The sequence below is a fragment of the Cyanistes caeruleus genome, chromosome 5 (genome assembly GCF_971803275.1).
Source record: "Cyanistes caeruleus chromosome 5, bCyaCae1.hap1.1, whole genome shotgun sequence".
NCBI classification, from domain to species: Eukaryota; Metazoa; Chordata; class Aves; order Passeriformes; family Paridae; genus Cyanistes; species Cyanistes caeruleus.
The window spans coordinates 32,768,351-32,782,477 of record NC_141705.1 but is presented as its reverse complement, the minus strand read 5'-3'; the positions used below and the strand labels follow the sequence as shown (position 1 = coordinate 32,782,477).

Here is a 14,127-nt window from a genome sequence, read left to right as displayed (position 1 = left end):
AAAGTCCAGTAAGTAAAAAAACCCCACATAGTTCTGTGTTTAGATAGATGGAGAGATGGTTAAAAGAAGTGATGAAGCTGAAGCAACGGGATAGGACAGTAAGTCTAACTGCAGTGGAGCTGATGGATATGAATGTAGCATGATTTGCTTTTGCCACAAGCTAAAAAGAGCCTGGAGAATTTTAACTTTCTTGGAAGTTTTGGCAGGGCTCTAGCTCTGAATGTGTTAGCACAGCTAAGCTGTACCAAGGACATGAGTATATAGAAAAGAGCAAAACCCAAGCTGTGCTCTCAGGTATTTTGCAGCCCTGGCTGAGGGGCAGGTGATGGTGCTGTACTTGGTGCTTGCAAGAAGCAGTGGTAAGAGCTTTGAGGACAGGGAAGATGAGGGCCTGTTGCAGCTGTATCAATTAATACGCACATCATTGTGCCCAGAAGATGAGGCAAGGTTTTCTTTTTTAGAAGGGAGCCAGGTGTGAAAGTAATAAGATTGACTTGAGAATTATTTTTTACAGCAATCACAATTGATTTTTAAAATGTATTTGGTTGGTTGATTGGTTGGTTGGTTGGTTGGTTGGTTGGTTGGTTTGGGGTTCTTGTTATTTACTAATGAAATTGCTCAAACTTATGAGGGAGAGGTAATCAAGATGCATGTGCAGAATTGCAGGGAGAATCAATAGGGTTAACGTTTTTGAGGAGCTTTCAGAAAACATGCTGACAAAGAGAGTGGAGAGGTGCAGAGAGAACTGCTTTCTGAACAATAAAAGAAAGTAAATATTTAGAAGTAGTATAAAGCCTTTCCCTTGACTGCTTTAACTTGCCAACGAGCAATTACTCAGCAGATCACTCTGCTGTTGGTCTCGCTGACCTTGGCAGCATTTCAAGGGTTGTAGTTATACACGGATGAACTGCTCTTGAACAATTTTTCCAACATATTAAGCACAAACAAGTTTTTCCTCAGCACTGGGCAAGCAGGTCTGTCTTCCCACCTGTTTATTCGTTAAATGGGTGTTTACTTTGTGGCTGCAGCTGTAAAGATAGTTTGATTTGTTTATATTGCCCTTACAGCCTCCAAAGCAAGTAATGAGGTGCAGGCTTTAGCCTGCTGTTACATTTATTATTTTAGAGCTGTTTTCTTCAGGAGCCCCACATTACAGAGAAGCCAGGTCACTTTATTTCTCATTTCCAACAATATTTCAACATAGTGGGGGAAAAATTCCTGCCTCCTTAGCTTGGCAGAGGAAGAGTCAATTCACTTTTCTCTCATCTACCCTACAGTAGGTAGTAGCTCTTTCTGAGCAATAGATTTCAAAACACAAGGGACTTCAGAATGTTTCTCTGTGCAAATCAATTTTTTATTGTCAACCTCCATTTGTAACCCAGGCATTTTATGCTATTTACAACTCTCTACTTAGTAGCAGAATATTTGCATAATTTGTGTTATGTGTATGAAAGACTCCTACTCACTCTCCCTTTTTATGTCTAAAAATAAACAATTGAACCCTTCTTATTTCTAAAAGTCATTAACCATTTAGCTTCAGTACTGTGAAGTATTTTAGAAATGCAAATGTATTTCTTTGTTGCAGCTATTAGCTGGAAGCCCTATGAAGTGCAACAGCCAAAATTAACAGCTTCTTTGAGAAAGGAATATTCCAAAGAAACTGTAAATCTTAAGGGCAATTCACTTTACTCACTTTCTGGGAAAGGAATAGACCTCCAGATCTCTGTCTGGATATGCAAAACGGAGCAGATGTGTATGCATTACTCACAGAGGCACTAACTGGAATATATACTGAATCATCTGAATCTATAACTCATTTGATCAAAGAATTTATGGTATTTTTGTAAAGCATGAATGCCATTCAAAATGGTACCAAAAAAACATTTTGCACCTCAGCTAACAGTTTTTATGTATTCTTAAATGATCACTATCTGTCCAGTCTCATTTTCAATTAGCCCACTGTTTTTATTGTAAGTTGACATGTGTTAAAACATAGAACGAAGGCAAAAACCAAACCTGTCTCCTTATTAAAACAAGGTAGGTCCTTAGTTTTATTTCTCTCTGATATCATTTAAATCTTAGATTGCTTCTTGAGTTATGCCAATTTTTACTTATACTTCAAAATATTTAAATAGAATTTAGTCAGAGGAAACTCTAATTACTCTAAGTCAGATACCTATTTCATTGGTTGGTTTTTTTTTTTAATTATTTCAATACTTCAAGATATTGGGAAGAAAAATTGTAGGTGATTGCAAAGGTTTATGCTTTTTTTGTTCAGAAAAAAATTCAGACATCTGCTTATCTGGGTCAAATATCAGGGTTTCCCTAAGGCTGAAGATGACAAGACTGGATTGGAGAAATAATATACATATGTATTTTATATACTTTGATTTGATAGAGAACAGAGTAGACTAAATAAGGCAGGGAGGAGGGGAGGTCTATTTGTTTGAGGTAATGTGTATAGTAAGGTGGACAAGATTGATATCCACTGTTCCATTATGGCTCTTTGGCACAGGGTACTGCAACTTCCATTCCACACCTGATGTCAGCCACGCTTGTGAGCCACTGCCTTTGCTCTGAATGCATACTTCCACATATTTATATCAAAGATGTTCAGAGATAAGTACATACTCAGCATTTTGATGAATGACTCTAATAGGAATTAGCAGAACTCAAAACTTGGTACTATTATTGAGCATCTTAGAGGTTTGAACTAAATATAGTCAATGTATGTTTCAAGAACTAAATAATTTAAGGCACCTAAGTTGCTTATAATCTCTTCACTCTGGAGTACTGTAGTTGATCATAGGATCATGGAATAGTTTGGGTTGGAAGCAACCTTTAGATGTCAAGCCCCTCTGCAGTAAGCAGCATCATCTTCAACTAGATTTGCTGAGAGCCTCATTTGCTGAGAGTCTTATCTAACCTGGCCTTGAATGTTTCTAGGGCATTCACCACCTCTATGGACAACTTGTTCTAGTGTTTCACCACCTCATTGAACAAAACTTCTTCCTTAAGTCTAGCTTGAATCTACCCTCTTTTACTTTAAAACTGTTACCTCTTGTCCTGTCACAGCAGTCACTGCCGAAATGTTTTAATGTAACGTCTTACAATTTCCTGTATCCCCATGAGAACAGGTTAAATCAACAGTTCACTGCAGAGCTGTGGAAAATCACCTGTTAGTTGTTTATTTGGTCTGCAAGTGGCATTCATGGGTCTGAGGTGAGCATCCATATATTATTTCTTGAAGCTCAACCTGCATCTCAATGGGATACAAGACAGCAGATGCACAGTTGGTGCCCAGGTGATAGCCTGGATGAAAATTTGCTCTGTAATTAAGTTTTCCTAACAGAATTGTGATAAAGTATGTTTTGGTTTCCTTTCTGTCCCGGCTTGCAATGACTTCAGTGACCCTCTCCTGTCTGAGTAGTTGTTTTGTGGGATTGGAACAGATATTATTTCAGAAAGTCTATTATTTTTTGTGATATAACTGTCATGTACCATGACTATATTAGGTAACTGTCATAGGAAGCCCATAAATATGAATACTTTTCCAGCTGCTTTTCCATTAAACTCTGTTAGCTGAATGAAATTAGTAAATAATTATGTTGGTGGGGAACCTGCTATATCGATGAGCTATGTAACAACTCACTTTTACAATGCAGCCTAATTTTTTTCTATAGACTAAATTAGTTTTTGCATAATCTAAATTGCAAATTTGCCAATTTGCATTAAAACTATGCCTTCTTGTTCAGAATTGTCAACACCTCTTTTTTAAAAGTCTTTAACATTAAGCATGGGTGGGTAAGACCATCTGTTTATAAAGCTTGCCTGCAGCTCCATTACTTAACACAAGACAGGTTACAGCTGTTTAATTGTTATCATGTTGAATGATTATCTTTCAATCCAAAATTAATATTTGTATATGTATGCATGGAAAGCATATCGTTAAACATAAATGAGCTAAATGTGGATTAATGCCATTAAGCATTCATATTAATCCCTCAGGAGGGCTAAAGTTAGCATCATAGCACTTCCATGCTACTTTTGAGTGCCACATGAGGCTGCTTTACCTGGTATGCAGAACTGAAAATCAAAGCCAGTGGTGGTTCACTGAGAAGTGTGCAGCTTATGTTTATATCCCAATGAAAACTGGGATATAACTGGTTTATTTTCTAAGAATTTCCCCTAAAATTCAGTTGAGAAAAAAAAATAACAAGGAACAGCAAATTATTTATTTCAGCCTTTTTCTTTGCATGAAATACAGTAGCATGACATTCAAATCAATCAAACCAAAAAACTAAGTTTTCCTCAGCAAGGAATTTCTAGTTGCATTTATTTTAGCCAGAAAATCAGGAATGTCATCTGGTTTAGATATGCAGAATTATGAAAAAAAATAAGTCTAGAGCACTTTCCCATAAGTGTTTCTGTTAGCACAGACTGTTCTGGTGACTGATTAAAATGGTTTTCTGACTGGGGACAAGCACAAAGGCATCAGTGTGCTGGTTTTCCATGTGACCATGATCAGATCAGCATAAGCACAGAAGTACAGAAAGTGTTGAGGAATGCTGAGGCAGAATCTCCTCCAAGAAGTTGCATGGCCTGCACCTGTTCTCTTCAGCACGTGTTTAGCTTAGGGCTCCTTATACTACAGATTTCAAATATGACTGCAGGGAAATGACACTTTATCTCTCTATAAGATCAGAGAGCAAGTAAAGACAAATGTGTTCCTTCAGTTAATTAAACTAAATGCTTATAGAAAACTTGATATGGCTGTATATCATTACACTATACATTTTTGACACGTGGGCTTGACAGAGTAAATCACAAACCAGTTTGAGGGCTTGATCTATTTCCTCTGTGTTTGCACATTAACAGTACAGATAACCAGTATTATGATGCCCACTGTCATTTCAGTGCTGATGCTGATTGCCAAGCATGGCTCACTTTTCTCGGAAGTTTAAATTTCTGACAATATTCACATTTCAGAGAGGTTTAATGTGTCACTTATTTATTGTGCCTTAATGCATGCACAGGAATTTTTCATAAATTTTAAGATTCTTTTGAAAATTTTTGTCCCTCAGATTTTCATAATTACTTCTGTATGAATATATTCTCTAATTATCAAAATTCCTAAATTTATGTTTTCCTTTAGTTATGGGTTCGTGGAATCATACCCGAATACAAGTTTCATCTTAAAAATAAGATTATATCTGAATGAAGGTATGACCTTTGACATTCAAACAGTTTTTATCAGATAAAATCAATCAATTATTCAAAACTTAGTATATCCTGTATCAATTAGTTCACCACAGTATTGTGAGTGAAATCCTAATTTTAAAACACCTGACTGCTTTGTAGCTGGAATTTTACAACAATATTTATACCTATACCCTCAAAGCAAAAAGCCTACGAGGAAGAAATGATGACTTTTTGGCATCCAGAAGACTGATAATCACAGCTTCATATGATTTAATGAAACTTGAAACAAATTGCAGTTTTATATTTCCTGTGCCTGAGGGGCATGTTATTAATTTGCCAGGCCAAGCTTTGAATATGTCAAATATTTGTACATTTGGTAACCATAAAAATACTCAATTACCAGGTGAATTTAAGATAGAGCACACATTTTTGGTTCTGTGAAAAAAAGTGAGTTATTGGTCAGGCCTTAACACATTTCAAGACCAAGTATCTCAAATACAAATTAACTGTTAGCATACTTTAAATTGCTAATTGGTTAATTTGCATTTAAATGAGGACCACATGTGAAGTTCAAGTTAGGCACATTTTCAGAAAGCATCAGAATCCTCTGAGTGAAGAATTTTAAAGCCGTGTTGTGTTTTGCAGCTTGTTTGAGCTGAAGTGGTCAGAGAGTAAGTGCTTTTGTACATTGTATTGTTGCATGCTGGTCAAACCACATTCCATAAATACTTTCAGTCAGGGAGAAAGATGGAAACAAAAATGCTTTCCATCCTGATCCATGCCCTAATGTGTTTTCAAACTAAATTTATCTTTCATGCAGTTCTCAATGTGTCAGGTTTTTACCTGTATGTAAAGGCAGGTCTTCACAAGTTTGTTGATTCAAATGGGCATTTGAATTTTTTCAGCCTGTACACGTTGGGATAGTTTTAACTCCTTAATGGCATATTCCCTTTCTTCTAAATCCTCTTCCAACTAAACTAATATTAAATAGGAAACAACACTGCTCATGATCTTACCAGTAGTCACAAATTTCCTGCCTACTACATTCTAAAAGTAACTGAACCTTTTATTCTAATACACATGTAGCTTTCCAGTAATAATGATTAGAAATCCTACTTTACAGTAAAATTTGGATGGTCTCCAGAACAAAAAAATCTAAAGGATAATATGCTTACATGCCTTTGTATATAAATCCCATAAATGATTGCTGCAAAGAACGGTTGCAATTTTGGCAAAGGATAAATTGCAGTGAAGTCAGGTCTTTCTGCAAATATTTAAAATGCATGAATGATTAAGAAGGTGTGAGTTCAGGGTGACAGCAGTGTTTTGGCCTGTGTAAGGAGGAAAAGAAATAAAATTGTGTGAAACTATAATTCCATCCATGTGCTCTACAAGAAGGGCAAAGGGAAATTTAGGAGTAAAAAAGTATCAAAAGGGGAGAGTGTTTGTAATCCTCCTCTATTGGCAGCAATGCTCTGAACATATGGTATGTCTAAGACAAGGTTCTTACAATCTCAGAGAATGGATGATGACTATGAGCTGCTTACAGTGGAAGAACATGTGCTTTCAGTACTGTTCAGTGATGAATAGAAGGAATTGCATTTGCAAATGATACCAAAGCCTGCTGCCCCCAAGCACTTTGGAAGACAGGACAAGAATTTAAAATTACTTTAACAAATAGCACAGACTATGCAGAAAAATAAGGTGCAATTCAACAAATGCTGTCTTCCGTGCTTAAGAATAATCAGCTGCACAAATCCAAGTTAGGAAGCAGTTTGCCAGGCAGGAAACACTACAGGAGATGCTGAATTTGACATGAGCAAACCCTTCTGAAGACAGGGTACAAGAGTAGCTTTAAAATTTTGTGAATTCTGGACTTCTGTGAGGTTTTTTTGGTAGAGGCATGGAGCTCCTCCAAATTTGCATATGGATGCATGCTTTTTTTAGTCATTTTTTGGGAGGGAAACAGTCACCTAAAGGAATCAGTGTGCTATTCCCTAGGTCTGCTGTGGGAAGGATAAGATATGCTAGATTTAAATATTACAAGGGTTATTTATGGTTTTATGTTCAAAAGGTGGTTTAAATGTCAAAATAAACTGTAGCTGGGTGTAAATGAGAGGAAATAAGGGTGATCTGGTAGCCATGTCAGGAGGATTAGGCCACCATGAACTGAGTCTTGAGTAGATTAGAGAAGTCAGATCAGAGCTGTCAGCTCTGGGTTTTGTACTAGTTCCCCCAAAACAAGCACCAAAACTTGTTTACAAATTGTATTCTCCCTAAAGATTGCAGTAAGTTTTCTCTTCCACTGGCAAGTGCCTGTAAAACCACTGATAAAGTGTGTGTTTCATCCCCTGCTACTGCTTGGCTGCACAGGGAGTAAAAAGTAATGTTCAAAAGAAGAGACTGGTGCACAGGATGAACTGGTTAAGGATGATTTTGAAGATCTGGATTCCACCCTTGATTCTAACATGTATTTTCTGTTAGTTGCTCACAAATAGAGACTTTAAAAAAGTGCTGTCTTGCTGTTCTTCACTTTCTGAGAGCAAGATTTGCACATGTATGAATTGCTTAAAATGCTGGTTTGTGTATGAAATGCTATATAATTCTAAGTATTCCAGAGAATCACATCATAGGTGCTTATAGCCAAGTGAATGGAGATTTCTCACTCTGATGTTTTTATGCTTTAGTTACTGGTAAAATGAGGTAAGAATGTATTCTCTTCATCCTAGTAGTATGAAGATAGTGTGCTAAATAATTGTGACTTACGGAGGAAGGTGAAAGTCTGAAAGAGAACTGTTGCTTCTTTGTTTAGGTTAGCATAGTGTGCCTGCTACTAGGGCATCAGCTGCTTGTTGTTTGTGAGAGAATGAGTGCTGAATGAGGACTGTGAGCTCTGCACATTCACAAGGGAAGAAGTGTATAAAACTTGCACAGGTAGCCATAAACCCATCATTGCCTAAATTTTGGATGCTTGACATGGCCACTGTCATGGTATTCTTCTAATGTGTTCAGGTGTTTTTGGCATATGGGTTGTAAACAAACTTTTATACAAATACTAAAAATTAATGAAAAGAAGTGATGATATTAAAACTTTCTATCACTAAACAAGCAGATAAATATGTGGAAAGCTTAAGGGAAACAATATGGTAACAACATAGCATAGTTTACTTACGGTCAGTTTTTATTCCAAGAAAAACCTGCTGGCTCCCTGTATGATACCTGGTGCAAGCTTATGTAGAGTGTAAACGTGACTGATGCAAGGTATCTGGTTCACATGTTCCTGTAGAGGATTTGTATCTGAGAGCATGAAGTTTGTGAGAGCAGCAGAGATACTTAGGCAGTCGTTCACCAGGGAATGGGAACTGCAATAAGGAGCTGTGGGAGATGAGGAGAGGAAGCAAAGCAGAGCTTGTTCCGAGAGGAGCAAACAGCATTCTTCATTGTTGCCAATACTAAAGTTAATTTCTTCATCATCTCTCCTTTCTTTTCTTCCCCACTTTGGTTCTCTTTTCTCTTTTTATTTTCTCCTTCTGTTTTCTTTTAGAGGAAGAGGCTGTAATGCAGTAAGGAAGGGAGAAAGCTGATTGTATTAGTGGAGAGGAGGCAAGGGTTTGACTCATACTTTCAAGGTGTCAAAAGTAAAACCAAAAAAACTTTAAGCAAAAAACAAGTATTTTTATTTAGGCTGACCTAGTCAGTATGGCTTTTGTCATGTTAATTTGTGGTTTTGCTTCATGTCTGGTGGTGCTGTGAGGTTAAATCTGCTCTTACGCCAAAGTAATTCATGACTCTTGAGCTATTGAGTTGATACTGTAACAGGCCTACATATACATTACAAAAACATGGGGCATGTTACAGTCTAGTGTACAGATTACAAAGATTATGATGGGCAAAGATGTCTGATGGAAGATAATGATTTAAACTAATAGAGATATAAATTTGCTATACAGCATTTAGAACCATGTCACCATTGTAATCCCACATGACAGAATAATCAGAATAAAGCGCTGTTATAAGTACCAATTAAGGAACATCAAATCAATGGGTATATGACTCATGCTGATTTAAACAGGAGCTGATTGGAATAAATGGATTTAATATGTACTTTTATTCTTAGGCTATTCTGTCATACCTGGAGGAAGTAGTATATGAATAAGGAAGATACTGACTTATATCTCTCTGATAGGAAATTAATGGGAGGCATTAAATACATTTTCATAAAAAGTCAGGGTTCTAACTAGTGAAGAAATATGCTTTGTTAAATGTGAATTTGCCTGACTGTTACCATTTCTTTGTAAAATCATTTATCTGTCACATATTTATATGAATACCCACACACGATGGCATGATGGCATAATTTCTATTCTGTTTTGTATGAATTTTGAATGCAACTTGGATCTTCTTGGGCTTTGAGTAGCCTAGAAAATGTGCAAAGCTTATACCTTCATTTTTGTTTTTCTTTTTTCCACTTGGAGTTGTATGAAGTCCTTCGGCTTCTGGAGATAATAGCAAGATTTTAAATGGCACAGTCTTAAACTCTGCAAGAAAACTCTTGTAGGTATATTGTCTGGTCTGTAATTAGACTTTTTAAGGACATAAGATAACCTTTATGTGCCAGATCTGTAAATATCTTGCCAAGGAGCAGCTGCTGAGATGCTCCATCCTACTGAAGTGCTCCAAATCACACCTGGAATTCTATATACAGAGGTGGGGAAGGGCTTGTATTTTGTATTTCCACACAGGTTCATTCCTCTTTCAGTTGCGGTGCCAGGAAGATAAGGAAGACAGCATGGCTAGTTGAACTTCACTGCAAAGTTATACAATTTTTTGTCTTTAATTTTCTGCTTTATGGTTTTTCTACAATGCTGCATATTAACCAAAAGAGTTTCTAACATTGTCCTTAACGTCAACTGACCGTGAGTAAAAGGATGCTGGAAGGTAGAACTTGTTTTCTGAGCAGTACAGTTCTGTGGTTTGGAGCTGACTTCTTATAAGACTGCTGGATAAAAAAAAATCTTAAAACAGCATTTTCTTAATCTCTCTTGTGTTTAGGAGGTTTTTGTTGTTGTTGTTTGTTTGTTTGCATTTTTTAAATGAGGATTGGATTCTGAAGATAAATAGTAGGGGGGGCTTGGGATAGCAGAGACTGTTTTCACTTGCCTAGGAGGTTGTTTTAATGTTCTGTTACCTATCCATACACTTGTAGAGGATAGAGCATTTAATGTTTTACTGGTGGACAGATGAGTTCCCCAGACAGACCTGATTACTTTCATTTTATGAAATAAAGCCTGATTTTTACTCTGCACATACTACACTGTGTTTAAAGCTGTATAGGAGCAAGGGGAACGATACTGGATGAGTAAGAGAAGAATTTGATCCACCCTGAAATGTAGCTGTATCATTTTTCTTTTTGTTTGTGCTTAATGTGAAGAGCTACCTAGTTTGTTGCTGCTGTGCTAAATGTTCTGTAATTGATGTTTTCATCTTACTTTGTCTTGCATTAACCATACCATTATAAGGGAAAAAGAAAAAAGAGCTGTGTAGTGGACACCTGACACTTTCTTCAAGAAAAAGGAACTAGAAAATTTCCTCCTCTTAGTTCTAGCAGTGACTGTGCCTCCTGATATATATCACATCCCTCCTTGGAATCCAGAGTAGCTTTTTTCTGTTCATCCAAACTGGAGGAAAGGCTGTAGCTGGAAAGGCCTTTGTTGCCCATCCAAAGGGATCCTAGCAATGGCAGAGAACTTGCCAGACAGGGGCTGTCATCCATCAGAGATTTAGGAAAGTCAGATTTTAAAAGAAAGAGAGGCCATGAGGGCTGAGTTGAGAGACATTGTCCCCAGCAAAACCAGGGGATTGAATCCAGTATTTCTGGCTCTGCTAGGTGTGTCCCCGCTGCAGTGGTCCGTAGCCTTCCATCTTCTTGGGCGTAGGTGGCTGGCCTTGGTAACCTACAATGGACCTGGTGGCTTTGCTACATGACATTAACCCCTTTCACACAACTGCAGTTGCTGTTTCCTGGAAGGAAGGAGGGAATATGTTGCCCATCTGTGCTGTGTCTCATGTATTAAAAGTAGGCCCTGCTGCTTGAAATCCATCTTATGCTCTGTATGTCGTTCATCCATCTGCCTCCTCAAGTCTTTTGTGAAATCTTAAGTGTCATAACTTACAAAAGAAGTTTTCCTATTCTTGTATATACCATGCTATTTATTTTTATGCATCTAAAGCCTAAGTTTAATTTTCACCTGCTTTTCAAAACGAAATGGATCATCATGCTACTAACCCCACTATGCCCTCTTCCACCCTATATTTACAATACAGCTTATTTTACATACTTTGTTTGTGTGCTCAGAAAAGTAAATGTGACTGAATTGAAGCAGGAAAAAAAATCCTGTTAATCCGTTGAGAATTAAGATAGTGTGCTGGTTATGCTGTCAGTCATGAGTGACCTGCAAATCAAAAATCTTCCCACATGGTTAGTGTTTTGAAGCTCATAAGCTAAGGAATTGCTCTTACATTGTGCTGAAAATTGAATTTTTTAACTAGCTTTGATTGTATTTTTGTTATATAAAAAATCAAAGCATGTGAAGAGAAGTCAGAAGAAAATGTAGTCTCAGAAATGTAGCTTCCCTTTTGCTTTTGGAGGCCTACTTTCTAAAACAGTTTCATTGATTCATGACGATGTTTGCTGAAAAGAGAATTTCTTGCATTTTTAAAAGCCTTGAAATACATTTTCATTTTGTAATGTAAGACCTCTCATGTTAGGTGCACCTGCTTGATTTGCATGTGAATTCTGAACAATTCTTGTTTCATGTGACACTTCTGAAATGTCTGTCTGTTTTTTTTTTCTTTTTAATTCTCAAGCTCACTATTTGGATAAGATAGTGAAAGGTACTGTATATTTGCTCTTTGACATGCCTTTATCTACATGGTTTGGTTTTTTTTATATTAATATATAGTTAAAAACATACTAGTCTGGGCAGAAGAATCTTCTCTTACATGCATTCCATGGTTTATATATAACTCATATGGCTTTCAACTCATCTCAAAATTTTGCTTCTGTTATATGGTAACACTTTATCAGTAATTATACATTTATGTACAAACTGTATACATGTATTAGATTTAATCTTAACCAATAACTGAAGATAATATTCATTTGCTGTTTGGAACTTTTTTTTGTTAGTTTTGTCATTGGACCTCTACCTACAAAACCCTCAATATTAAGGAAGCAAAGCAAAGTGATCATCTTGAGTGTGTTTATATTCTGACACATCAATAGAATTCCCAAGACTTTTAAGCTTTTGATTATCTGAATGTAGAAAATCTGTAGGAAATTATGACTTGTATCTTGTATGAGTCTAGAAAAATCTTTTATAGTCTATGCAACATTCTGAATTATGAGGTTCAAGGATGCAAAAGCCTAACATGAAACAGCAAAGATTCTTGTATCTTCAGTTATGGTGAAAAATTGATTTAGAAAAATGTTTAAAATATTCCTACCCCTCTTTCCCTGAGTATCTTCCTCTATTCCTTGTGTTTTTTCATTAGAATATGGCAATATTGATGGCAATATCCAGGCTTTCACACAATAAGTCTTGAGTGTACCCAGTTGACTCCTAAATTGCTATGTCAGTATTGCGATTATATATGTAAGTCTTCCATAAGTTGAATAGAAAAATATTAAGAAAATAATAGATCTCAGTACATTAACAGATATTACTAGCAGCTGCAGTCTGAAAGAATAAAAGTAGGAAGACTAATTTTTTTTTCAGCCTGGCATGATGGCACAGCATCCGTAACTGTAGCATTCCCATCCTTCCTCACAAGATGTTTTCCTGATTCTCTGCCTTCTAAAAGTGATTTGACAAGAGTTAAGCACCCTTTATAGCTCCTTTCTCAATGTTTGTAATTTGGAGCTACAAGCATGAAAACAGTCAGTACATTCAAAATTCTTTAGAAGAAAAAAGCAACTTACTTCTGAAAAACCACTCTAAGCTTAACCAAAATGGATCAGTAGGTTAGTTGACAAAGACAGGTGTCCTAAAAAGTAATGGTTTACCCTGTTACTTAGGGGTTTTGGATGAAAGTTTACAGAAAATTGTTGTGTCCAGAAATATCTGATTTGTAGCCACCTTCTCATAAGATAGTTAGTGCCATATCTGTACTTGCTTCTGTCAGTGTCTTATCATAGTCATAGATAAGGAGCACTGAAATCTACATATTTATAGCGTTGTCATCCTCATACAGATCATGTTGGCTGCATGCCAGATTTCATCACTAGGAAGTGACAGAAACTGTGTTTTTTAATGCAATGTTAGACTGAAAACAATTATCGATTTTGGATATATTAAATTATGTTAATTGTTTCCCAAATTTTCCCTCCTTGGCCATAAAAGCAGACAAGATAGGATATAAAGGTAACAGCACAAAAGCCTTAGGGAGATTGTCACAAAAAATCACTTTCTGCTATCTGTCTTGAAGCACGTCACTACCGTGTTTTTGTTCAGTCTATCAATGTTTATTGTGGTCCTTATGGTATTTCATTTCGTCCGTCCTAAGTAATCAAATACGCACAGCTATTACATTAAGTTGGAAATCCTGTTGGTCCTGTCCCATCCGTATGCAGCCTGAATCCTAATGTTTGTTAGAATAGATGCTAAGCTGCTTCACTATTCCTGGGCTTTGCTTATTCTGTGAAAAGGAATGTATTTTTGGCATAAAGTATAGTCATTAAAACTGGCCTATACTTTGTGCAATTATTTAACGCACTGTAATTTCACATGAATACACGGCAACTCTGAGACCAGATAAAGTTAACCTTCTCTTTTATTACTTTCCTAAAATCATACCCATTTTCCTGCCTAAGAATTTGGAGGGATTTGTTCGTAGTAACAGGGAGTTTAATCATTTGTGCCAGTA

At 36.5% G+C, this 14,127-nt stretch overlaps 1 protein-coding gene across 50 annotated transcripts in view; it reads left to right on the top strand.

Annotated features, from left to right (window-relative positions):
- The window catches only part of TENM3 (teneurin transmembrane protein 3), an 843,796-nt gene that overhangs the window by 765,165 nt on the left and 64,504 nt on the right, over positions 1 to 14,127 (top strand). For 14 of the 50 annotated variants that reach the window (XM_086889896.1, XM_086889892.1, XM_086889913.1 and 11 more), the window contains 2 exons: positions 12,070 to 12,096; positions 13,605 to 13,625. The exons of 32 other annotated variants lie outside the window; for them this stretch is intronic. In XM_086889896.1, the coding sequence (XP_086746022.1) occupies positions 12,070 to 12,096; positions 13,605 to 13,625 (48 nt within the window). The remainder of the gene's footprint in view (positions 1 to 12,069; positions 12,097 to 13,604; positions 13,626 to 14,127) is intronic. 4 more of the 50 variants (XM_086889894.1, XM_086889923.1, XM_086889922.1 and 1 more) reach the window with 1 other exon arrangement.